Genomic DNA, 25,139 nt, shown 5'->3' on the forward strand with positions numbered 1-25,139 from the left:
ACCCTGTGGCGGCACAGTTGTTCTACTACCTGGGTTGTAATGCTGTAATTACTAAGTAGCTGCTTTTTATCGCTATGCAGGCACAGACAACTGCATTGTTAATTTGCAATGGCTTGGTCATAGAAGTAAGATGTTTTTTTTTTTGGTTTTGTTCATTATGCATGTGCATAAAATACTGTTTGCTGCAGTTAAGGATGCATTAGCAAACTGTTCAATCCTCAGTGTAATAACAATGGTTACATATTATAACAGTAGTTCTATCAATGCAGAAGCCCTTTCAAGGACTCTTTTAGCATCGTCATCTTCACAGATTCACATACTCAAAATTTGTATGTAGATGCTCCAACCAATCAGGACAACCTACAACACCTAACTTTGGGTCTAAGCCAGGCTTTGTACTCTAATGGGCTCTGAACCCCTTCTTGTGACTCTGTTGCAACATTTTATGTCCCAACACACACTGAGTGGGCCGCAAGGCTAGAGACATAGCCATAATGACACCACCTCTGTCCTCCTGTTTGCAAATTGGCTCTCAGTGCACCAGTCGCGCTGCATTCACAATTTTATTCACAGATCCAGGTAAAAGGCATGACAACATATCTATCACTACTTGATAAGCAAGAGGAGCTGACTGACCCTCCTCACACTAGACGGGTTCAGCACTCCAGGCATCAATGCCTTACTTCCTGTGTGTTACTTCTGCAGATCTGGGATTAGTCTGGCCCCCCGACACCCAGGCCATAGCCACCACCGCTCCCCAGTCTGTGCAGCAGATGGAAGATGGTGAAACAGTCCAAAAGGGCTATGCACAGTATGACTCAAGCCAACTGCTCCTCAACATCCCCGGGCGAGGTACCTGTGGATGCTGAGCATGCTTGTCATAGATCCAGGGAGAGATCAAAAAACAGGGACACAGACACTCAAAAACCTGTCCTTCTGGTCCAGCAGAAGGGGAGGGTGACAGCAGCACCACACAGATTGTCTCACAACTTCTGAGTACTGAGCGAGGGCCAGGAGAAAGACAAAAAGTAAATCAAATTCACATGGTGACAAACTCCTGTGCAGAGAGCAAGGGAGATGGGGCTGTAAAAGGCCCCATCCCACTGTACATAACAGAGATCTGGAGTTCCAGGACAAACACTGCCAGGAGAATTCCTGTCCACTGACTGATAGAATTGTGAAATGCCTTTTGCATAGTTAAAAGCGACCATTTCTTTGGACAGGAATTTGCCAAGAACTCTGTCAAGCCTTTTCCCACCCTCTCATGCCTGCAGACTGAAGTGGGAGAAGTTTTCTCACGAGCTGAGTGTTAACAGAGAGCAGTTACTGTACTGCCAAAGTGGCCCTGGAGACACAGCGACGCGATCGATCACTCAGTGTCCGATGCCTCCGTCCGTGCAATGGGCAAGTAGAGATCAAGGCAGCGACTAAGGAGTCTAACCGCCGGCTGGCGGCTGCCTACTGCTGTCGCCAAAGCATGTCGAGGCAGTTTGCAAGTGAAACCTTAGAGGCAAGAACATGAGCCAAAGCTAGGGCACTGCACTGCTTTGTGTCCTCGCTGCCATTGTATAGGTATGCGTACCTAAAGCATGAGGAAAATGATGACACAGCCATTCCTCCAGTTGCTGTAATCTCTGCGTTTGACTCTGAGGCACTGACGAGGCCAAGAGGTGGAAGCACTTTCCTCGCTGGGATACTTGCCTGATGAACCTGGTCACTGCTATTCGAGCCTTTTAGAGTCTAAAGCCTGTGTGTGACACATATACAGACTCTGCCAGGGCCTGAGCCTGCATATGAACTGATTATACAAACTATTTCCTGCAGCTAATAGTGTAATACAGCATTATTACAGAGGTGTGAGAACACTTTTCTTATCCTTCGTTGTATGCCTCTCTTCTCTGAAGTGTGACTCAGGGGTTATGGACAATTGCACTGCAATATACAGTACAGTATCAAGTATACTGTAGTCTTTTCTTTAAACAATGTGCATTATTACTGCGGTCACTGACGTGCACCTACTGTACAACATGAAGCCAACAGAATACACCGTACGTGTTTGTCCAGGCAGATATCACACCATGCAGACTGAAGAGCATTCTGCTGTTATCCCAGAGCGAGGCCTCTGACAAACAAGTATGATGTAGGTATTTCTACAAGGCAGTGCATGCATTTTATTTCTATATATTTACTGTTTTGCACTGCTTATAAGCCCAAAGTAGCACATTACAATATAAAATGATGTCAGCATACTTGTCTCTTTTAGGATGCACTTAGTAGGGTGGGTTGGGGGAGGGGGGATTGGGGAACACATAGAAAGTTAGTACTTGCGCATAAGCAGGCCCCAGAGAGGGTCTTGTGCCTATACAACCGATCCAAATGCTAAGTCAGCATCTTCATGTATAACCAACCGTCGACGATTCATATCGTTTCCCTGTACTGTTTTTGTTGGCATTGTACAATAAAGTTAAAAAGTTGTTAGACAATTGTTAGAAAATAAAGACATCGTATTGCCAGATGTAAAAAAAAAATGTATTTTTTTTAACTAACTTATATGAGAAACTCTTTAGAAAACAGTAGAGCAGATGTTTGTTTTGAAGCTGTGGGAGCAATAAACGAAAACACACTTATAGTTGAGTCTCCAGATTTCCCTTTTTTTTGGTCCATGACATAAGACGTGATGGCGTGGATTATCCAGGGGGCTCGGGATGAGCAGACCATAAAAGGCCAGGGGTCACTGCATTGTACCCTCCATACTTTATCGCCGTTGTTGGGCTTGGGGAATGAGCTGCTGCCAGGGAGCGCAGATGTTTATAGCTGTGCCCCTGATCATGCGCTACACTCACCACCACTAGAACGAAATGATGCTGTTCTATGAATGGAAAGAATAATGCCACATACTAGTGTGACGGAAAGGGAATATACGTCAGTCTTTGTATAGTATAATATCAATGAAATAACACATATTTCGTACATAGCTTTGAGGTGATTTTGTATAGAATTGATTTGCATCTTTGCTCTTGATTGTTGCCTGTGGGAAAAAAACAACTAGGCCGCAGTACACATTCCTAAGCTGTGGTGACAGGAGGGTTGAGATGCTAGTGGCAAAACTACAATCAGAAAATACTCTAATAAAAGTTAAATTCAAGTGATATATACATATATTGCAGAAGATTTAGCTTTTTTTCCCACAAATAATTGATAGATTACTAATATCTGTAAAATGCATTGTAATATTCTATTGATCCATGTCTGACAACTACCTTGCATTGCTGAGCGTCCATAGAAAATATCATTTTTGATTTGCAAAGTTACTTGATTCAAACAACTCAACATGGCACCTACTCAAAGGAAGGTGTAGCTGTCCTGCCCTGACAGGTGCAGAGTGAAGGGGACGTCCAATCAAATGGTGTGTGACTGAAATGGGGCCTTTAACTAAATGTGCTTCCTAAAAGTATTTGATAGCTGATATAGAGGAAGATGCACAGATGCAGCACCCTTATATTAACTGTTTGAACATTAGAAACATTTGACAACATGAAACAGCTTAGTTACATGAAAATGTTCGCAGGCCTTGCTCTCCATGCAAAAACCTCCCCACTATGATCCTATACTGACACCTAGTGGCCACTTTCATCCAGTTTGCGTTTAAAGTTGGAGAAACGAAAGTGAAAGAGTTTAATTTCCCCGACAGGGTGACTCGTCTGTTTTTGCTGCCAGTAACTCTTTAACTTCAGCTGCTGTACGGTGTCGTTATCAACCAGGTGAGTCATAATGGCATCTGAGGACGAGGTCAACGAGCACCTGATTGAAAACTTCAGGCCGAGGTTGCGAGAGCTTGTTGTGGTGCAGCAGGTCCTGGATTATTTGCATTTAATCGACAGCAACCAGAAGGAGCGGATCCGAAAGAAAGAGGCGAACGAGGGGAATGCTGAGGCCGTGGATCTCCTCATTTCCGCGGTCATCAGGAAGCCGCACGGCCCCGGCTGGTTCACGGCTTTTGTGGATGCTTTGGAGCATTCAGGATGCGGGTACGCAGCGGACATCATGCAGGCCAACCTGCCGGCACCTGAGGTGGAGGCCCGGAATGATTACTGTGTGAAGCTCATTCAGCTGCTGTCTCCCAGTCTTGTGGACATGAAGACCGAAGACGTGCGCGTCCACTGTCTGTCTCAGGACCTGCTGACCCCAGCGGACGCTGAGATAGTAAGTCCGCTGTTGCGTTGTGTTTAATTTGGAACAGATCAACACCTCAGCTGTGATCCAAGAGAATGGCCACAGTGTGCATTTACAATAAGTGTGTAGGACAAATAGTCTGAACATACAGGTTGTGTACTTTTCTGCCATTTCAGCTTGTCCATTAATGAAGTTTTAACATGCACATTCATCACTCACTGCCACTGTCAACGTAAATACCTGCACATTGTACATTTCACTGTATATATTGTTTATTGCCTCATCTTTCTTTGTATGCATTGCTTATTTTATATTTTTCACTGCTTAGCTCATTGTTCAGTCTTTTCCGGGGGGACCTTTCTCTTTTTTTGTCCTCACTGAGCTGTATGTCCTTTTTTCCTACGCAAGTACATTGAGTGCGATGTTTAAACCGGAGTCAAATTCCTTGGACGTACACAATAAAGCCGATTCTGAACCTGATTAAATCGAAACTTAAGTCCCACTAGATGTATTTGCGATCTTTGACCACAAGATGGCAGACAAATGCACACAACTGGTCTGCAGAGCCCTGCACTTCACTCTCATTGCATAACCAGACCACTCCAGTTGTTGTGCTCTTGATCTAGGTTGAAACCACAACAACAAACAAGGGACGCGCGAGCGGAGCCAGTGAGCTTCTGAGGAGGATCGTGAGAGGTCGGCCAGGATGGTTTTCGAAATTCCTCGATATCCTGCGTGAAACTGGCCACCAGCACCTGTACGAGCTGACTGGAGGCTCGCCTGACTGTGACAAGCAAGGTGACACTGGAGCACACCTGCTGGGTAGAGAGAGACCGTGCAACAGCTGCAACAATTAATCGATTAGTCATCAACTATAAAAATGATCGGCAACTATTTTGATAATCGATTAATCAGTTTGAGTAAGTTCTTGAGAAAATAAAGTCAAAATTCTGTGATTTACTCCTCTACAACAGTAAACTGAATATCTTTGGGTTGTGGATGAAGCAAGACATCTCAGAATGTCATCTTGGGCTTTGGGAAACACCAATCAACATTTTTCACCCTTTTCTGAAACTCAATAGACCAAACAACCAATCATCTAGAAAATAATCAATAGATTAATCGACAGTGAAAATAATTGTTAGTCGCAGCCCTAGTGCAGGGCATCTGTACAGGAGTGTCTACAGCTGTAGGGTGCTCACATATACTCCAGCTTTATTGGGGATTTTTAACATAGACATGATTAATTAGAGTAAATTCCGATGTCTGATTTTTTTATTTGCGACTAGGTTCAGATGTGGAGATGCCTTCACTGAGCGACGAGCCTGCAGGAGGCAAAGCTGCCACAGAGAAGAGTCCAGAGGCAGCTGAGGGCTGTGACAGCACACAGTTTATGGACATCAACATAACCGAGAGCCCTCAGGATGAAGCCACAGGTCTGACAGAGCACCGCTGTTCTGCGATCAGTGAAAACATGCTCAGCATCTATAGATATCAGTATTAACAGCTGGCAGTAGTCAGGGGTGGGGTGTGATTCAGTACACATTAAAGAAATTAAGTCAGATTCATTACAACCAATCTACAAATCACATATATCTCACTTGCTCTCAGTGGTGTGTGGCCATGGAGAAGTTTTCATGTTGTGTGGTTTAATAAGGACACGTTCATTAAAACTGTGGATTAAAAAACATGCAATAGTCGCATGTGAAACATCTGGAACTGCCCATAACCAGGGCTGTGGATTATCAAGAGTAACTGGAGCATTGCTTCTTCAAAAAGTGTTTTTCAAATGTAATTCAGCAGTGCTTTCAGTTCACCTCTCTTGTATCGAAGAGGCTGAGACCGATATCTCCCAGCCCGAGCAAGTGAATCTGAAACTATCTGCCTGGCGAGATACCACGAGGGATGAGCTGAACTGAGCCTTTAGCAGCCGGTGCTCCCAACACAGTTGACAGAGTTTTGGTTCTGTTTGAGCACCTTTAATGACAATAATTCATTAATGAGTTACTATTTATTTGGATTTATCTCAGATCTGTTGTGGGATTTATTTGATCCAAATGTAGCTTGACCTTATTCACTCTAATAACCATATTTCTACATGAAGCTTGTGTCTGCATGGGACCACATATGTATACACTTTCTACTTTTTCTGCTTGAATAAGAAAATGATGATTTGTCCAAAAATCAGTCTTCTATTAGGTGAAAAATGATCTGTATGAAGCACTTTTGGGGACATTTTTTGCAACTTGTTCATGCTACGTATGATCTGTTCTTTCTGCACCAGTTTTTCTAATTTTATGCAAGTAGTGTGCATAATGAAAATTAACCTGTGTGATATTTTTGATAATAAGAGCTAAAGAAAAAAAAAACACACATTGAATAAGATTCAGATTTACTTCCTGCTTGTCTTGATATGTTTTCAGATCTGTACGCAAGCCCGGAATTCACAGCTCCGCCTAACAGCTCGGAGGCTTCACACCCAGGTGGGACAGATCCGCTCTCATTCACCCTTGATACTGTTGATGTTGAAGAATTTAAAGTATGCCAGTGATCTAAAAAGCGTGTTCTTGCTCTGCCGACCACACACAAAAAACAAACTGGCGTCATAGCGAGAAAAATGTACACTGGACCTGCAGATGCCCTTTAGTTTTACATAGGCAGAATGAGCACGCTTGGAAGGTGTTGCAAGTGGAGCATTTCTCCATCCTGCATGCACCAAGGAATATGTTCCATGTGTGCGCCATGATGAACCACATAGAGGTCAAAGAGGACGGAGCACAGCCAGCTCTTGAAATGAAAACCACATGCTGACTCTGTATTCTAAAGTAATGTAAAGGAAAAGTCTTCTTCCAGTCGCTGTGGAGTGGGGGGCCTTCCTTTACAAATCTGCGCTTATATCACGCTTAATTTGTTTGATTATTTCAACAGCTACTGCGTCAGCATCATCGCTCATGGCGCTGCACTTTCTGACATTGTGCTCACGTAATAAATGAGCCCTTTAGGGGTAATCAGCCCAGAGCAGAGACGCTGCACAAAAGGAGGAGCGTGTGGACTAATGATGCAGTGGAAATAATTATGTGAAATGAAGAAACAGGGGGAGTGTCTTTTATTTTCTTAATATGAGGTTACAGTACAGTTTGTCTCATTAGTTTGAGTAATGCCAGGGAGCTGACTGCTTGGCTTTAAACAGAGCAGATCACATGTTAGATTGTTCCACCAGCCGGTGAAATGAGTTGCATGTGCAGAATTATTTGTGGGTCTTCTTGAAATTAACCGAGCTTCACTGCACTGAATCATGATGAAAAATAAATCTTTGGGTCTTCTTATGATTTAAACGGAGCAGATTGGTGACTCTGTGTCTCTGATAAGTTTAGCGTCTGGGGACTGCTGGTCAAAATTCAAAGGGCTACACAGGCCGCTGTTTACGTCTTATAGTTGTTAAAGCTCTATCTCTCCATCGGCACAGACATGTATTTACTTCCATGTAATTGCTTGAAACAGCACTTTTAACCTCTGGCATACCAAGTCTGAGAAGGAGAATTAAAAGCTGTCTGCACTGAGGGGAAAAAAATATCTTTCCAGGGGTTTGAAGTCATAACCGAGCGGAAATGTAGCACTCGGAGTTGAGGGGAAAGGATAGCAGACAGGGGGGTACGTGCACATTGTGCATGGTGCCCCTCAGTCATGTTTTATCCCCGGCCTAGACAGAGCAAATTAGTCATAGTCTGACTCAAAAGGATCATAGCAAGTTCTGTCCTTGCAAACAGGAAAATAAGACAAGATGCTTCCAGAATAGACATCAAGAACCAGAAAAAAAAACCTGTGCTGAAATGATACACTCACAAGCAATTTGAGATCATCTGAATGATTGATAAATACACGCAGATGTTTGGAAATATAGTGCCTGATGTTTGATTCGTTTCAAATTTGAGTTGGTTTAAGTGGCCGATTCTTAACGTGACTTCCAGTTGTGTAATGAGGTCATAAAAGGCTCGGATTACATGCATGTATTCGTACATGAACACTGACATCTGTTGCACATACTGGCCTGCTTTGGCCACAGTTTTTCAATCTTTGCGCTAATGGCGTACAACAGTGCCTCTCAGTGACATGGTTTGTGTGTTCGCATCTTATCTACCAGATAGTGGTTTGGTAGTTTATAGGGGCTCATGTTAGTGTAGTAACATGTTCGCTGTGGTTTAAGATCAGTGGGTTAACAATGAAAGTCTGAATGTGCTGACTCCGGTGCAGATGTGTACAGAAGTTTTTCGCGTTTTTAATAGCAGCATTAAGAAAACATTCCGCCACAGGACCGAAACTGCAAACAATGACCAGCACTGTCTCTTCCTGCTGGTTATGCTTGTAATTGTGGTTTGCTGACATGGTCGGCAAACCATGTCCGTCCGTCTGTCTGAACCTCTGCTCTGCATTGCAGATGGAACTCATTCAGTAGCAGCAGCCAAAGGCCCAGAAAAAGCTGATATTGTTCTTCGAGCTTATCAGGCGGACGTTGCCAGACCTGCCCTGGAGGGAAAAAACATCATCATATGCCTCCCGACAGGAAGCGGTAAAACCAGAGTTGCCGTTTACATTACCAAAAAGCATCTGGACAACAGGAGGGCAGAGGGCCAATCAGGGAAAGTGGTCATCCTGGTGAACAAGGTACTACAATCTGGTATAGCTGGCATACTGTGCGGCTTCGCTCTGTTATGGTAACCCCCTCATGTCCTTTTCGGATCCAGAGAAAACATTCTATCTTTCACTCAGTTTGCACATGTGGGTCAGCTCACCACAAATTACATACCATAAGGTTTAGATATTCCCCTGCACCTTGTTACCACTTGGCCCTGCATGTGATCTGCGCTGCATTGGAAAAAATAGCTTTCCCAGCTATAAAACAGCTCGGCAGAGTTTTACCAGTCAGAGGAGTAGTGTTTGCATGTGAGGGAAGTGATCACAGTGGCTCGTTCTTCAACGCTGGAAAGAACGGAATCATAGCTGCAGAAAAGGGTGTGTCTGATTCTTAAACAATGGACAAGAAACTCTTCTAAATGATTGCACAAGCAATTTGAAACCCTGCCTTAAGCAAAGTGAAAAAAAAGGCCTGTTTATCTGCACCAGACTGTGATAGTCATAACACTGCAGTTACTCTGATCATAAACAAACAAACCCTGAAATCATCAGGAGGCTTGTAGTAATAGAAACAATGCAGATGTTTCTTTATTTTTAGAATTCCCTTAGTAGCATCCACACCATGAAACTGAATGTGCTCTCGTGTCCTGCAGATTCCTCTTGTGGAGCAGCATTATGCCGCGGAGTTCCTGCCATATTTGAAGCGCACGTATAAAGTGGAGAGAGTCAGCGGGGACTCGCAGCTCAAAATCTCTTTCACAGAGATTGTGAAGAAAAATGACGTCATCATTTGCACTGCCCAGATTCTTGAGAATTACTTGGAGAGGTCTAATACAGGAGAGGACGAAGGGGTGAACCTAAGCGGTATGATACAGAAGTTTATACAATCCGGCTCAAGAATGTAAAGAACTCTTTCTTGGCTCAACTATTTGCTTCGCTTTCAGTAAAGAAACCAGCATTCAAAATGAAATCAGGTCACAACATACCTGCATTTTCTTTGAAAAAGGCTTCCTAAAACCTTTAGTTAACATCTGTCCAGGCTCAAACCACAGACTCTGACAGGTATTGGAATAAAAAGCCACCCGGAGGACTCATAACATCTCCCCTGATGATACCTGACAGGATCTTGTCAAAGTCTTCCGGCTCTGCTGTTCACTCGTGTTGGCACTCACCAGTCCAAGGTGGAATAGCCACCTCAGTGGAACATATGCTGTTTGTTGAAACGCCTGAGAGCATGTCCCTTTTTTCTTTTCTTTTTTTTTTTTTTCCAATCTCCTCCCTTCCAGGCCACACGTCTGTTCAAGCCATCAGCGTGCGGCTGATCAAATTCACATGAGAGCTTCTATCACCCACAGTACATCAAGCTGCCACTCCATACTCTTTCCCTCCAAGGACAAATTTGTATCACTCTGGTTAAACTTCTGCATGTGGCTGATTATAATTCACCTTACTTCCACTTCTGTGAAAATACCAAAGCTATTTCTGAAGTCGACCGTTTTCCAGCATATGTTATTGTGTGGCTTAAACCGCTGCGTCAGGTTCCTAGAAAAGAGCTGGTTTGTGTGGGAGGACCTCTCTTACAGAGGGATGTTACAATATGTGAGTGAAAATCACCTCTATTTATTTAAGAAAAATAAATAAATGAGCCAAAAATAGCACCGCATGGTTGAGAAAATTGCAACGTTCCTTAAGACGTGTGCAATTTTCGTCCCAGGGCGATAATGTCTGAGTGAGAGATGCAGAAATGTTTTTGTTTGTACAAAGTCACGTCAGTTTTAGTTATATAATCGTAACAAAAGTTATCTTAGAGTAGTTTATAGAGCAGGTCTGGACCGTCCTCTTTAGAAAATTGCTAACAGGGATCCAACAATTCCCACCATGAGCAAGCAGTTGGCGACAGGCGCAAGGAAAACTCCCTTTTAATAAAGCAAGCCAAGAATCTATGAAAACAACATTGTAATCCTGCAGTTGTTGTACAGTAATGAGCTGCAGCTTTCGCTCCTCCATGCTGCCTCTCACATTGTCCTCTTTGCATTCACGAGCATGTTTGTCGTCTTCCGTAGATCTCACGCTGATCGTGATAGATGAGTGTCACCACACTCAGAAGGGAGGCGTCTACAACCACATAATGATGCGCTACCTGAAGCAGAAGCACAAGAACTCGAGGCTGAAGAAGGAGCAGAAGCAGGCCGTGCCCCTCCCTCAGATCCTGGGCCTGACCGCCTCGCCGGGGGTCGGGGGAGCCACCAAGATGGAGAAGGCCGAGGAGCACATACTGCGCGTAAATGCCATCCTCAGCTTTCTGTCTGCGCCTATATGGCAGCACATTAGCCTGCGTGTCCAAAATATTAACGACACTGTGCAATAATACTACAACAGCATAAGACTTCGGCCTGAAGGATCAGGCGAGCCAACTTCTTGCTTCAGGGTATTTTTGCTGCATCGGATTACATTCTACAGCTGTTGTTTTAATTGTGTCCACACCTATTCTATTCACATGCCACCGCAAACCACCTCATCGTCTTTCTAGTTTCACTTTTTTTTTGTCTAACTTCTGCCCCAGTTTCCCTGCCTGAGTCACTCAGGATCCCGTTCATCCAGCCAAGCTGTTTCCAATGTTCCACGCTGCCCCTGCACACACGGCCGTAAAGTTTCCTACTGCCACAAAGGCAGAAATTAAAACCAGCCCTTTGGCTTCAGCTCTGCGTCAGACATGCTGACATGTATTAGAAATAGTGTCTCTCACCAAGATCGAGATGTATGATTTTGATTAATACCAACACTGTAAATCTGTGTCTCTGTTCTAGATTTGTGCAAACCTGGATGCTTCCAAAATCATGACAGGGAGCCTCGGGGAATACAAAAAGGAACCAAGGAAAATAGTCGTATCTGTTGAAGACAGAAAAGAGGTACATGTGTTTAACAGGAGATGGTTTCATGATTGAGATTTTTTTATTAACTTGTGGTCTCATATTTAATACAGTTCCTGTCAAGGCAATGGCACTAAGAGTGTTTGATGTTTGTGCTTTTCAGGATCCCTTTGGCGATGTAATCAAGAAAATCATGAATGCCATTCACACCCATGCCGAGCTGAGCCCCACCTGTGACCTCGGCTCTCAGAATTACGAACAGTGGGTCGTTCAAAAGGAGCGAAAAGGTGAGCGATACTTTTTACGCTCATCTCCGGGGGATGCTGACCCTCGGCCCAGCTTCACTTTGTGAGAACAAATGTACCCCCACTGATCTAAAAACTTGCCTCAATCTGTTTTAGCTGCGACGATGGAAGATCAGAAGGTGCGGGTCTGCGCAGAGCACCTGCGACAGTACAGCGAGGGTCTGAACCTCAGCAACACCATTCGCATGCGCGATTCCTTCGGTTTCCTGAACAAATACCACGAGGAGGAGAGGAAGAAAAAAACGACACCAGACGAGGAGCAGTGCATACAAATCACAGAAACCGAGAGATTTCTCTTCACTTTGTTTCAAGGTACTGACTTTATTGTTGTTACCGACACTGTTATATGTCGTAGCATTTCAACGAAATAATTCTCTTTCTGCCCCAGAGGTCGATGAAAAGATCACTCACTCACCAATATCACTCTAATATCTGTTTCATAAATATTTAAAAGGCTAGCCACTGGTTAGCTTAGCTTAGCATGAAGACTGGATTTTTGGCTTGCTCATCCCCGTTTTTTCCAGTCGTTTTGCTAAGCTAAGCTACCAGCCGCTTGCTGTGGCTGTGTATTTAACAGACACGAGAGCGGCATCATTCTCCTCAGCTAACTCGAGGCTTGAAAGCGCATGAGCGAATTTCCCAAAACGTTTGTCGTCTGCCTCTCGCAGAGAACAAGAAGGAGCTGCAGAGGCTTGCAGATATTCCAGAGTATGAAAATGACAGCCTGTCAAAACTCAGAGCTAAAATTCTGCAAGAGTTCAGCACCAGGGAGGCGGCCAGAGGGATCATTTTCACCAAAACACGTCGCAGCGCCATCGCTCTAAGTCAGTGGATTCAGGAAAACCCCAAGTTTGCTGACATTGGGGTGAAAGCCTCGTATGTCATTGGAGGAGGGGACCAGAGCGTCGTTAAACCAATGACCTCTGTGAGTGCATGTTACAAACTGCAGTACATTTGCCTCCCGCGCAAATCACGTCCACTCCGCTTAACCTTGGCGATGCAACTGTGTGTTAATCAGGCAGAGCGTGAGGACGTGCTGACCAAATTCAGCAAAGGCGAAGTCAACTTGCTGATCGCTACCACAGTGGCGGAGGAAGGTTTGGACATACCCGAGTGCAATTTCGTTATCCGATATGGCCTTGTGACTAATGAGATCGCCATGATTCAGGTCAGTGACGTCACTCGTCAAATGGCTAATGACCTGTGGGTCGTGTAAACGACGAATCGCTTCTTTGTCCAGTAATTAAGGCACCATTACACTGTGCTAGAGTTAAATATAAAAGTGGCTTCTTACCATTTACTCTACCTCTACCTGTTGCAGGCCCAAGGCAGAGGAAGAGCTGAGGGCAGCAGTTACACTCTGGTCGAGGTGAAGAACTCTGGGGTGGCTGAAAAGGAGTGTGTAAATGAGTACCGCAAGGACATGATGAACAAAGCCATCGACAGAATCAGAGCCTTGAATCAAAAGGACTATGACAAGCGGGTATGTTCACTTCACGCCCTTTCCTGTCAGCTAAACCCACACTGCTGCAAGACCGTTCCCACTGATGGTTTTTCTTTCCTTTCTTCAGATCCTGGAGTTTCAGATTCAGGCTATAATGGAGGAGAAGGTGAGAATGACAAGGAAGAAGCAGAAGGGCATGAAGAATGAGAACCCGTCAGACGTGAAGTTCAGCTGCAGAGGCTGCAGCAAACACGTCTGCACCGGTGAAGACATCAAGATCATCGAGAAGATGCACAGAGTCAACGTTACGGCACAGTTTAGGTACCAATTACAATTCAGAGTTGACTGGAGTTACATTATTCCGAGCCTTTTGTGAGTGTTTAGCGATGCGTAAACTGTGTGCCACGTTGTAATTATGCTCTGAGGATGAATTACAACCTGCAGTGTGTCGCAAATTTGTCCAAAATCAAATACTGACTTTTCTTTTTTTTTTTTTGCAGTGAGCTTTTCATTCAGAGAGAAAACACCGCTCTTCAAGAACGGCTTCTGGATTATGAGACCAACGGCATCATAGCATGCAAAGACTGCGGGCGGGTAAATGCATTTCAGGATTTCTAGTTGTCTAGGTGGAATTGTTTAGAGAAAAAAGGCAGATTTTTGTATACATTTTAAAGAAGCAGTCGGACATTTTGGGAAACACACTTATTTGTTTTCTTCCCAAGAATGAGATGAGAGGACTTTCATGTGTGTCCATTCAATACGAAGCTGCAGCCATGAAGCTTCATGCAGCACGGCAACGTTAAGATGGGGTTGCTTTTCTTTTTTAAGACAATTTTAAAATAATGGGAAATGAGTCAAGACCAGTCATGAACACCAACATAAATGGTTCAAAATGGGAGAGAAAATGAGTCAGAAAATCACATGAAATACAACTTCCTTATCTTCTTATTTAAGGCCATGACTCCAACATCTAATTATTATTCAGTAGCCATTTTCCTCCCAAGTTATATTTCAGCTGAGGGCACAAATGGCATAAATGTAAGCATTCATTCGTGTTCTCACCGAACAAGCTTCTGCTGCGCCACCATATCATCCCTTTTATGCTCTGACATCTGATTTCCTTTGCAGAACTGGGGCACCATGATGTTCTACCGCGGCATCGAGTGCCCCTGCCTCCACGTGAAAAACTTTGTGGTGACATTCAACGAAAAGAAGCTGAGCAAATGCACCAAGTGGAGTGAGCTCGCCGTCAAGTTTTCCGCCTTCGATTACGCCGAGCACGCGAGCCAAGTGGCGCAGAGCTCAGACGATGAAGAGACATAATCATAATCACGACAGACTCGCTGACGATCACCTAAACATCGCTTTCTGTTCTTTCCTTAACTATGTCTTGCACAGCAAAGATTGCTGCACCCGTCAAACGGGTAAAAGCAGCACTACCTTTGTCATGGTGACTGGAGTCACTGGTGGTGGATATAAACGTGTGCTGCGAACATGTCCGATGCATGTACAATATTTTTTTATCACTAACATAAGAAATGGTCAAAGTATGACTTTGCCCTATGGTTGCTGGTTTGTGTAACTAAAAAAAAGTGCTGTAAAAATCAGTAAATGTATTTCCATATAATGACTGGGGGGAGGGAAAAAAAGGAAAAAAAAGATTTTCCTCTCAAACCCCTGTGGTCTCGTGAGATGGGAGCCACTGAGTCTGTGATAGCCCCTCAGAGCCCACCTGTCAACACGCCTGCAGACAAACAAGCGCTGGTGATTTTCCATTAAATCCAACTGGTAATGAGTCACTACTTTAAAGCCAGTCAGACCTGCTATTTTTAGAACCGTCTTTTAAGAGCTGCTTCCGCATATAGATTACCTGTGTGAGGTGATTTCCTGGTGCATGCCCAAACATGCAAGTTGCATTGATCACAGAACGCATGAAAGTGTGCCAAATTGATCTGTATTTGGTTTTCCCACTGCATTTATATTCTAAATAAATGATCCAGAGCATAATAAAAACTGCCCCTGCCTGGTGAGTGAAAAGCACTTTTTTCATGGTCGTTTTCTTAAGTGGGAAATATGAAAACAGGAACATGTTGAACTGGGAGTTAAGGCTCAAACCGACTTTTCCTCCTCTCTTCTCGCACTTGCTGAGTGCGTGACTTGCGCCATCGGTGAAAAAGCCGCTTCCTGAACACCAGCAAGTTGTGCGCTCTTGGAAAGTTGCGCCGACTGCTGACTTCAGGGAGGCATCTCCGTCTGGTGTCGGACTCCTCTCAGGAATGCAGCGGGAAGTGTAAGAAGCCCTCTTCTGCTAAAGTAGGACGGAGCTTTAGAGCAAAGCCATTGTTACGTGCTATTTTTGCAGTGAGAGCATGTCAACCAGGCGTCCTGACCAAGAAGTCACTTTAAACTTCACATCACCGACCTGCGAGGATTATTAAGCACCCGACGGCGACTTCTTCATCTCCCGCATCATGGTCAGTAATCGATTTACCATCAGCTTCAGATGTGGGGGGAAAAAAAGTTCTAAAATAGCAAAGAAAAACAAGTGGAAATGCAGGATTGCTCACCGTGGACGGAGTGGGGCTTGCTGTCAGGATAACTGGACAGGCTGCACAGCGACAGGCTGCAGCGGGTTGTGTTGTGTGATTTCAGAGGATGTTTTTTTTTTTTTTTTGCCACTTTTGTGTCACCTTTCGCAGGGCTGCAGCAAGGTGCTGTGGGGGGTGATAGGGGCGGCTGTCGTCATCACGTTAATAACCATCCCCGCAGTTTATTTCAGCAGTAAGTCGAAGCTCGGGCCTGTGTGTGCATGCGTTTCTCTCCTGTTGGGAGTTCAGTGTGAAATAACCCAAAACTAAATCTAAATCATTTATTCTTAACATCTGTTTTGTTTTGTTTTGTTTTGCGCTTGATTGATTCATTTCAATTTTTTTTTAATCATAACTTGTTGATTCAAGCTTGTCAATGAACAGAAAATGACGGTGTGATTTATGAGTTCCTCTTATGGGGATTTTCACTTTAACAGCGTGCAGCTGGAGGCTGCGGTTCTGATAGCGCCACCACGTGACGCACAGCTGGATGTGTGTTTTGTTTTTGTTTTTTTTAAGTTTTCATCTTGATTTAACTTTAAACTTTTAGACTTCTGTTCAGGCAGCAAGATCCAACAAAATTAATGCTGCTTGTGCATCATTTCAGAATCTGGTGGCACCAAAAGGCTGTTCACCCTTGAAGACTACTTCAATGACACCATTAGGTGGAAATCCTACAATTTGTACTGGATATCAGGTATCATGTCATTGCTATCACGCAGGTTATTCATTTGGGCAAGATAATATATGAATCTTCATGTGTGCAAATCTCTCACAAGTGTATTTATTGTCTTTTATATCTGCAGACAGGGAGTATCTGCATAAAACAAGAGATGGGAATGTCTTCCTCCACAATGCTGAAACAAAAGAGGAGTCGCTGTATTTGAGCAATTCAACCTTTGTAATAAACATAGATTTTCACGTTTTGTAACAACACACACAGTTTTGTCAAGGCAAAAAAATATCTCATAATATTTCCATGATCATTTTCATTGTAGGCTCAAGTGGATGCCACAGATTACATGCTGTCAGGGGATTATAGATACATTGCTTTTGAAAGCAATTACACAAAGGTAAAGTAAATGTCTGCCTTGAAGAGACAGTTCACCCCCAAACTCAAAAACACAGGTTTTTCCTGCAGCTCTGCTTCTCCATCTACACTGTTTTGGTGTGAGGTGCCAAGCTGTGGCGATATCCATGGTAGGGATGACCGCCTTCTCTCGAATATAACGGAATTCAATGGCACTCGGGTTGTGTTGTTGAAAACCCCCCAAAAAATACATTTGCTCTCCAAAAATCATGACACAGTTATTCAAGATTATCTACAAACGTTATTCAAGATTATCTACAAACCTTGTTGTGAGCAGATTCATGTAGGAACTATCTTGTTCCCTACACCCGTCGCCATATCACTGCGCAGAAGGAAGGGTGCACCTACTCCCCTAACCCTAGTCAGACTTTGCTATCTTGTGGAGATGAGTTATTAGCTCCTGCTAGCCAAGGAGGACTCCATTAATGTTTACATTCCAAGCTGTCACAAGCACAAGCCTCTACTTCACGAACAGATGCAAACGTCCTTCTGTGCAGTGATACGGTTGGTGGGTGTTTTTTGGTGGAAAGAAAATAGTTGAACACAACAAGGCCTGTGGATCTTGATCAAACAGATCAACTCAAGCCGAGTGCCATTTAGTTCCATTATATTTGAAAAAATGTGTTTTTGATTTCGGGGTGAACTGTCCCTTTAAATTTTTCAAGCAGTTCACTTAAATTTGATGAGAAAAAAACCTCTAGAAACTTTGTGTTTGCAATCCGACAGAAATGGAGACATTCATTCACAGCCTCTTACTCCATCTATAACAGGGACAGTTCGTAAGTTGCCACGTTTTATTATGATAGTATCACTCATAAACTGCAGGGTTTCATGAAACATCATCTGTCATCATACGGAAACATCAGAATAATTGGCAGTGATTTATTTGGTGCCTCTTTGAATTATTTTCATGTTTCTTTCCAGAACATTTGTTCTGCCTGTGAGTCTTCCAGCCGTCGTGCAGTACTTTTCCTGGGCCCCAACAGGAAATAAATATGTAAGTTTACACCATGTTATCATGTGCCCTTATCATGTACAATATCACAGCTACGTCAACATCACTAGCTTTGAAATATGCTGCTTTGGTATGTGAGGCAGCATGGGATGTGTCGCATGTCGCAAGATAAATATCAGGCCCTGCAGGACTTCTGTAAACGGTGTATTTTATGAAGTAAAGATATGGATCTGCGGTATGTATTTGTACTGTATTTGTAATCAAAATCATCAAAAACTAGAAATAAACTTTGTTTTTCAGGCTTACGTCTCAGACTACAATATTTATTTCAAATCCAACGTCACTGCTGAAGCTGTACAAGTGACCCACAACGGGAAAAAGGATGAGATCCTTAATGGTGTCCCTGACTGGGTATATGAGGGTAAGTATCCACTTTTTCCACACGTGTGCATCTGTGTCTCTATATGGAACATGGTTACAGGTTTTTTTTTTCCTCCAACAAATTCAGAGGAAGTGTTTGCATCTAACGGGGCAATATGGTGGTCGACGACTGGAAAATACTTGGCTTACGTGGAGTTTAATGACACAGATGTTCCCAAAGTGGAGTTCTCTTGGTATGGATCTGAGCAGTATCCTCAGACCGTGGCTCTTCCATACCCAAAGGTGGGACACAGATATTCTGAACTGGTAGTCAACATAAATTCATATATGGCACAAATAATATGTGCAGCTCCCAGAGTTTATCTTCCTCACCCTGTCACAATTTAAAATTATTACAAAGAATGCTATATTTCTTTGTGTTTGGTGCAGGCTGGATCGACCCTCACTAAGGTCAAACTGTTTGTGGTTGATACCACAAATCCATCCCGTCGCACACAGGTGGTTGCCCCCGCATCTGTTGCTTCTGGGTCTGTATATCCTTCAGTTTACAGCACCACTTAAATCAAACCGCACTGGAAACAAACCGAGGTGAATACAAACAGCCTCATGTTCTGTCTCGTGTGAAAACCCTGTCACTTTCTGTTGCCTTTTGCTCAGTGATCACATTTTGTGCTCGGTGACCTGGCCCACAGACGAACGCGTCGCTGTGCAGTGGCTCACCAGAAAACAGAATTACGTGGTTGTACAGATCTATGACTTTGATGGAAGCAGCTGGAGAGAAAAACAGGTAGCTCTCACTGCCCTGGTTTCCTGGCCAGTCAGGAAATCATGAGTGGCTTCATGACGTATGTACTGACTTCATGGTCATGTGAGTAAGTGCTAACTAACTGCTACAAACTTCTCTATCTAGAAATTTGAGCAAACAAGCAAGACAGGCTGGGTCGGCCATGTAAGTTTCCAAAAAAACATACCAACGTAGATTACAACCTGTCAATTAATTGTTGTTGTTGTTTCGGTGCATGACTGTCAAATCTCCCCTTTCTTCCAGTACGTGCCCTTACCTCTTTTCTTCGCCAAAGACAAACTCAGTTTCTACAAAGTGATGAGTGACACTCAGGGCTACAAACATATTCATTATGTGAAAGATGTAAGTATTTTTCTATTATATTTATGATAAATTCACTGCATGGAAGCTTTCATCACGTGTTTGGTGTTGAGTGTTACATTCACTGAGGGCATTTTGTTCAGGGCAAAGCAACACCTGTTACCTCTGGGAAGTGGGAAGTCATCTTCATATCCAAATTAACAAAAGATGCCATGTGAGTGATGACACCGTACATTTCTGGGAAAACTACCTCAAAAATTAACCTCAACCAATACTAGAAAGTAAACACGTAAATCTAACTTTTGTCAAATTCTTCTCAACAGATATTATGTGAGTAATGAAAACGAAGGAATACCCAAAAAGACTAATCTTTACAAGTAAGGATTTCTTCGTATTTGCAGCTTTTTACATCCTCAAATTAGTTTTTCTTTTGTACCAGTTAAAGTGTGTTTGCATTTATGGACCAAAGGAAGATGAGCGAACACATTAGCCGAAGCTAATTGAATCCTATAAACAATAAGCAAGAGCAAAGACGCAAAATATCACATCAGCATGAACTGACATGAACTGAAAGACACACCTGAGTTGCTGCTTGTTTGTTTATCAGGGTTATGATCGGAGGCAGCCCGTCTGCACCTCAGTGCCTCACCTGCGGCCTGAATAAGGACAGGTGTCAGTACCACTCTGCTTACTTCAGCTTTGACGCCTCCTACTACAGAATGGACTGCTACGGTCAGTTACCCATCCACATTTCCTCTTAAGCAATAAATCATCCACAGCCGACGCGTTGGGATTATGTGTGACGGGGTGCATCTGTGGACAATAATCTGAGCTAAAACATTCACATCTGAAGTCGTACAGAAGACTTGATGTGTGCATTTTCTATTTTTGCTTCTATCAGGACCCGGTCTACCCCTCTACACACTCATGGACAACCGGGGCCCAGGTGTCGGTCTGTGTACTTTACTACATTTACCATGTTTCACATTCTAATCCAAAACCTATTCTTAATTACAGCTGCATCATTTTACAGTTAAATCCTTTTATCATCTCATTGTGCCATAGAAATGTGAACAGATGCATATTTATTATTAATGACTGATAAAAACTTAGTTTCAAGCATATAAAAATAAAGGCCGTAATTTCTCATGGTGGTATTTTACCTGCGTTGTACTTTCCACTCTGATTCTTATTTCTGCTTATCAGGTTTTTGAGCCCCCATCTCTACATTCTAACCACCCAATAATTTCATGTTCTCTGGCCCTATATCATTTAGTTTTTTGTCATTATTAATCATATTTTCACAGTGTAACAAAGCTGTGAAGTGCACATTCGCAAACCATGCCTGATGTTTATTTGGTGTGGTGTCATGTAGCCAGTGTTACAAAAATATCTGACATTTGGCATCGCAGACTGGGCATTTACATCCCCATCTTTTTCCTGCATTCATCGCCATTTGTAAGCACAAGTATATATTGATTCGAACATGCAGATACAAAACATAAATAGGCTATGAAAAAAAAACCTTGAAGAAAGGAATGATGAGAGTTTGTCAGCTATTTTGTCTTGCTGCTGGTTACACAAAATGTATCGGGGAGGTAAAAGTTCTTCAAGGTTATAAATAGTTTTCAATGTGAAAGTAGAAATATTTTTGATTTTCACTTTTGTAATTGTTTTTTCTGCACATCAGTGATTTCCAGTATGACAACAGCTGTTCTTTATCTATTTTCAGAGCTCACCGTTCTTGAAGAGAACAAGGCTCTGGAAAATATTCTGTCAGAATTCCAAATGCCAACAATGCAGTACGGCACAATAAAGATTGCAGGATTTGGTGAGACACTACATGTTTTAAGACCCCCATCAGAACAGAAAAGACATAGAAAAAATGACTGTGCTTTGAATAACAATCTGTCTAATATGGTTTTTCCACAGACAAATAAACAAATCATTCCTCACTGAAAGCACGCAAATATTTTTCATTTAACTACTGAACACAAGATGCATCCTACTTCACTGTAAAGTCCATTCTCATTGTTTGTGCACTGGAGATTTTAAATTTCCACATCACACTTGTGCAACTTGTATATTCAACCATGACTGGCTTCCAAACTATCTGCGGTGTCAAAAATCATCCGGTACGCACAGGTGTTAAACTGAGACTTAAAGTGAGCACAGAGAAAATGTCCCTCTTTAGCAGATGAAGGTGAAACTGCCTCCAAGTGTCAAACTCTGCATGTGCTTCATTGTGCACTGTGAAACTCAAACATCCAAGCGAAGGAACAACTATCATCATGTAGGGAGATGTAATCTGTATTTAACTTTTTGCCAACAGATCTTTGGTATCAGATGATGCTACCGCCAAATTTCAAGAAGTCTAAAAAATATCCTCTTCTTATTGATGTGTAAGTAAACAACACTCCTCAGCGCTCCATCCTGATACAATCCAATGAACATTCGATGATATGTGCTGCTCTTGACCTGTGCAGGTACGGCGGCCCCTGCAGTCAGCAGGTGGACTATCGTTTCAAGCTGAACTGGGGCACGTACCTCTCCAGTTCACACGGGATTATCATCGCCAGCTTTGATGGAAGGGGAAGCGGTTACCAAGGTGATGAAATACTGCACGCAATCTACAAGCGCCTTGGGACGTTTGAAGTGGAAGATCAGATAACAGCTGTGAGGTAAAGTGTGTCTGAACATTCAATCACCTCTGTGATGTAATCACGATAGGCTAAGATAATGTCTTACATTCACAAGCAATGTGATTAGAATAAAGGTAAATGTCTGGATTACTGGATACCAAAATATGCCTGTTTTTAATTGCTAATAAATGATTTCTGTGTTGTAGGAAATTTATTGATATGGGTTTTATCGACAAAGACAGAATAGCAATATGGGGATGGGTGAGTTCGAGCGTGTTTTGTTTTCCTCACATATTTATCGTTTTATTCAGTGTTTTGACGTTTACTAAATTCAATCCGTTCTGATCTTCAGTCATATGGTGGTTACGTCACTTCAATGGCCTTGGGTGCTGGAACTGGACTCTTCAAGTGTGGAATAGCAGTTGCCCCAGTAGCCAAGTGGGAATATTATGGTTGGTGCACATAGTTCCTCTTTTTCTGCATAATTTCTGCAGTGTACTTAAAAAGAGTATTCAACAATTTAGCATTGCACTTCAATGACACTGTCGGACTAGTGATAGTTTAAGTATCGAGATCAATAATAAACCAGGTATCGTCTTTTGAAAACCTGGCCAGCATATGATTAAGAGGTTCCCCGGAGGTTCCAGTAAGTACAACTTTATCCATTTTTCCAGCATTTTTTCCATGATGGCTTTTTCACCTCATTTCCACATTAAACTGCAGAGCAGTCCTCTGAAATACAGCGCTAGCAATGATGACAGAACGAAATTCCCGCAACACTTGCCAGGCGCCACTCGCCACGCACCCAGTAGCTTTCTACAAGTTGTCATTCCTAACCTGACAGACGACTAAAATATAATGCATGCATTTCATGTAACGTTTGGGAGCCACAAAAGCTTCTGAGGTCTGCCATTGGTCCTCAGGACTCACTTCGATGGCCCCTGCTCTTGCCTCTAGCAGAAATGAGCAGCAGATTAATGGTTGGTCTGGTAAACACTTCTTTCTGACCTTTCTCCTTCTGTTAATAAGTGTGATTTATTTTAGCGTTTGTGTAGTACGTACTGTACGATTGCAGTGTTAACTTTTTAGCTTTCTTTTGCAGATGCCGTGTACACTGAACGCTACATGGGCACGCCCACAGAGAACTCAGACTATTACAAAGTAAATATAACACAAGTCAGGTGGATCACAGTAATCTTTTCAAACTACTGCACAACTCTGAGTTGCCACATAACGTTAGAGTACATTTTTAAAACTTCTCTTTCATCTAACAGAATTCCTCAGTGACGGCCAGAGCAAAGAACTTCAAAACAGTAGACTATCTATTGGTTCATGGCACAGCAGATGGTACGTACAGTCATTTCATCCAAATACTCCTCAGTTTTTGAGCATGCGGTAGCCCACAGTGTGCTAGGTAACACAGTAAACCCTTGCACAAATGGACTCATTTTGCCTTGATGGAAACCTGAGCTTTGATGTTAAGTCACGTAGTGAAAGCACTGTCTTTCCTGTAGACAATGTCCATTTCCAGCAGGCAGCACAGATCTCCAAAGCTCTGGTGGACGAGCAAGTGGAGTTTGAGGCGATGGTAAATATTGACTCTGGGAAGTGAGACAAATATTGGCCTTGATGGTGTTGATTTAATGAAAGTTTCAAATGGAAAAAAAAACTGCCATGCATTATTATGCCCCCATGGTCCCATGTTCTAATCTGATTTTGGTGTTAATTTCAGTGGTACACTGACAAGGACCACGGTCTCCGAGGATCAGCTTCCCGTCATACATACGTCCTCATGAGTCACTTCCTGCAGAAATGTCTCCTTAATCCCAAATAGATGTGAAGAATGTGCCAACAATTACAGTGAAAGTTACCTTTTTTTCTGAATTGTGTATATTTTATCTTACTGATATTCTGAAGTGTCAGGTTGAACTCTGTACATTTGTTTTTATGTGCAATGGATGTTCGATTGCTTGTACAAATAAGCATTTGTATTTTGTGTGGAATTATGGAATATTTGTCAGAATATGTGACATTTAAAACATACTAAAAGCCATTGCATGCATTTCTAGTTGAAAACATTTTTTATGTGAACATGGTAACATCCACTCGCTGGATTGCACAGCACTGATTTGTTGTGGAGTATTATAATTTGTGTTGAAGTCATGTTCTAATGAAAGTGAAATAAACATTGTTTTGAAAAATTACAGTTTCATTTTTGATTAACTATGTTATATATTTAGTCCAAATGTATTAACACAGAATGCGGTTAAAAAGAATTACGTTGTGCATATATGCAAAAGGTTTTATTATGGTAATGTGAATGGTTATATCAACTTACAATGAGCCTTATATAACTGCAATTCCCTCATTTTTCAAAGTGTTAAAGCTCACTTCATGTGCAAGTAGAGAGAATACTGGACAATATTATTAAAAATAAAATGTAATTATAGCTATTTTGTATGTCTCTTCATCATTTAAAACAAAAACATTTAAAATGACTGACTTTTTGTTTTTGACAGAGAGATATTTGAAAACGGGTAAACGGGTGCCAGTGTTTGTCAGTGTTCATTCGCCTGGGTAGAGGTCATGTTTGATTGCGACACCTAAAGTGGCAGCTTTTACCGCTCAGATATTGCTGTTTTGTGTGTTTTTAACAAAGTCAAATGCATTCAGTGGACTGAGATGGAAGCTGACTAATGGGTTGAGAGTAAGAGAGGATATGCCCAGGTTTCTGAAGGAGGGGGGGTGGGGGGGGGGGGGTGGTCACCTGGGAGGATGCTTCACTATATAAGACTGAGCACATCAAGAGGGGACCATGAAACAGCTTCAGAAGCCAAGAGAGAACCAGTCAACGCGCTTTACAGTCCCTCTCTCAGACGCTCAACAGAAAAGGAGCACAGGTGAGAATATTTCACCTTCCTCGTTTCAAACATCCAGATTGTCCACACAAGATT

The 25,139-nt window shown here is 42.7% G+C and overlaps 2 protein-coding genes across 2 annotated transcripts; both read left to right on the forward strand.

Annotated features, from left to right (window-relative positions):
- The first annotated feature begins 3,699 nt into the window (after nucleotides 1-3,699).
- On the forward strand, nucleotides 3,700-15,457 carry ifih1 (interferon induced with helicase C domain 1). Its single transcript, XM_041951517.1, has 16 exons — nucleotides 3,700-4,203; nucleotides 4,800-4,971; nucleotides 5,463-5,609; nucleotides 6,597-6,656; nucleotides 8,609-8,835; nucleotides 9,459-9,669; nucleotides 10,869-11,086; nucleotides 11,613-11,714; nucleotides 11,839-11,962; nucleotides 12,077-12,292; nucleotides 12,649-12,905; nucleotides 12,999-13,148; nucleotides 13,302-13,463; nucleotides 13,552-13,745; nucleotides 13,925-14,018; nucleotides 14,553-15,457. The coding sequence occupies exons 1-16, from the start codon at nucleotides 3,772-3,774 to the stop codon at nucleotides 14,745-14,747; spliced, it is 2,961 nt and encodes a 986-aa protein (XP_041807451.1). The 5' UTR covers nucleotides 3,700-3,771; the 3' UTR covers nucleotides 14,748-15,457.
- Nucleotides 15,458-15,606: 149 nt separating this feature from the next.
- LOC121616647 (fibroblast activation protein, alpha) lies at nucleotides 15,607-24,599 on the forward strand. The gene is made up of 26 exons (XM_041951518.1): nucleotides 15,607-15,898; nucleotides 16,124-16,205; nucleotides 16,620-16,709; nucleotides 16,819-16,913; nucleotides 17,011-17,085; nucleotides 17,829-17,881; nucleotides 18,027-18,099; nucleotides 18,358-18,478; nucleotides 18,566-18,720; nucleotides 18,868-18,965; nucleotides 19,096-19,225; nucleotides 19,349-19,387; nucleotides 19,487-19,585; nucleotides 19,687-19,757; nucleotides 19,867-19,920; nucleotides 20,151-20,275; nucleotides 20,445-20,495; nucleotides 21,276-21,374; nucleotides 21,876-21,945; nucleotides 22,030-22,224; nucleotides 22,392-22,446; nucleotides 22,538-22,637; nucleotides 23,288-23,346; nucleotides 23,460-23,532; nucleotides 23,700-23,773; nucleotides 23,918-24,599. The coding sequence occupies exons 1-26, from the start codon at nucleotides 15,896-15,898 to the stop codon at nucleotides 24,017-24,019; spliced, it is 2,241 nt and encodes a 746-aa protein (XP_041807452.1). The 5' UTR covers nucleotides 15,607-15,895; the 3' UTR covers nucleotides 24,020-24,599.
- Nucleotides 24,600-25,139: the final 540 nt, after the last annotated feature.

This window comes from Chelmon rostratus, chromosome 13, assembly GCF_017976325.1.
Source record: "Chelmon rostratus isolate fCheRos1 chromosome 13, fCheRos1.pri, whole genome shotgun sequence".
In the NCBI taxonomy this organism is placed as follows: Eukaryota; Metazoa; Chordata; class Actinopteri; order Chaetodontiformes; family Chaetodontidae; genus Chelmon; species Chelmon rostratus.

What these genes read in the sequence shown, in the direction of transcription:
- ifih1 (XM_041951517.1), top strand. Translation starts at nt 3,772, where the DNA reads ATGGCATCTGAGGACGAGGTCAACGAGCACCTGATTGAAAACTTCAGG. An exon ending in CCCCAGCGGACGCTGAGATA is followed by an intron (nt 4,204 to 4,799) that starts GTAAGTCCGCTG and finishes CTCTTGATCTAG; the next exon opens with GTTGAAACCACAACAACAAA. An exon ending in CGTTCAAAAGGAGCGAAAAG is followed by an intron (nt 11,963 to 12,076) that starts GTGAGCGATACT and finishes AATCTGTTTTAG; the next exon opens with CTGCGACGATGGAAGATCAG.
- LOC121616647 (XM_041951518.1), top strand. An exon ending in CAATTTGTACTGGATATCAG is followed by an intron (nt 16,710 to 16,818) that starts GTATCATGTCAT and finishes TTATATCTGCAG; the next exon opens with ACAGGGAGTATCTGCATAAA. An exon ending in CCCCAACAGGAAATAAATAT is followed by an intron (nt 18,100 to 18,357) that starts GTAAGTTTACAC and finishes TTTGTTTTTCAG; the next exon opens with GCTTACGTCTCAGACTACAA.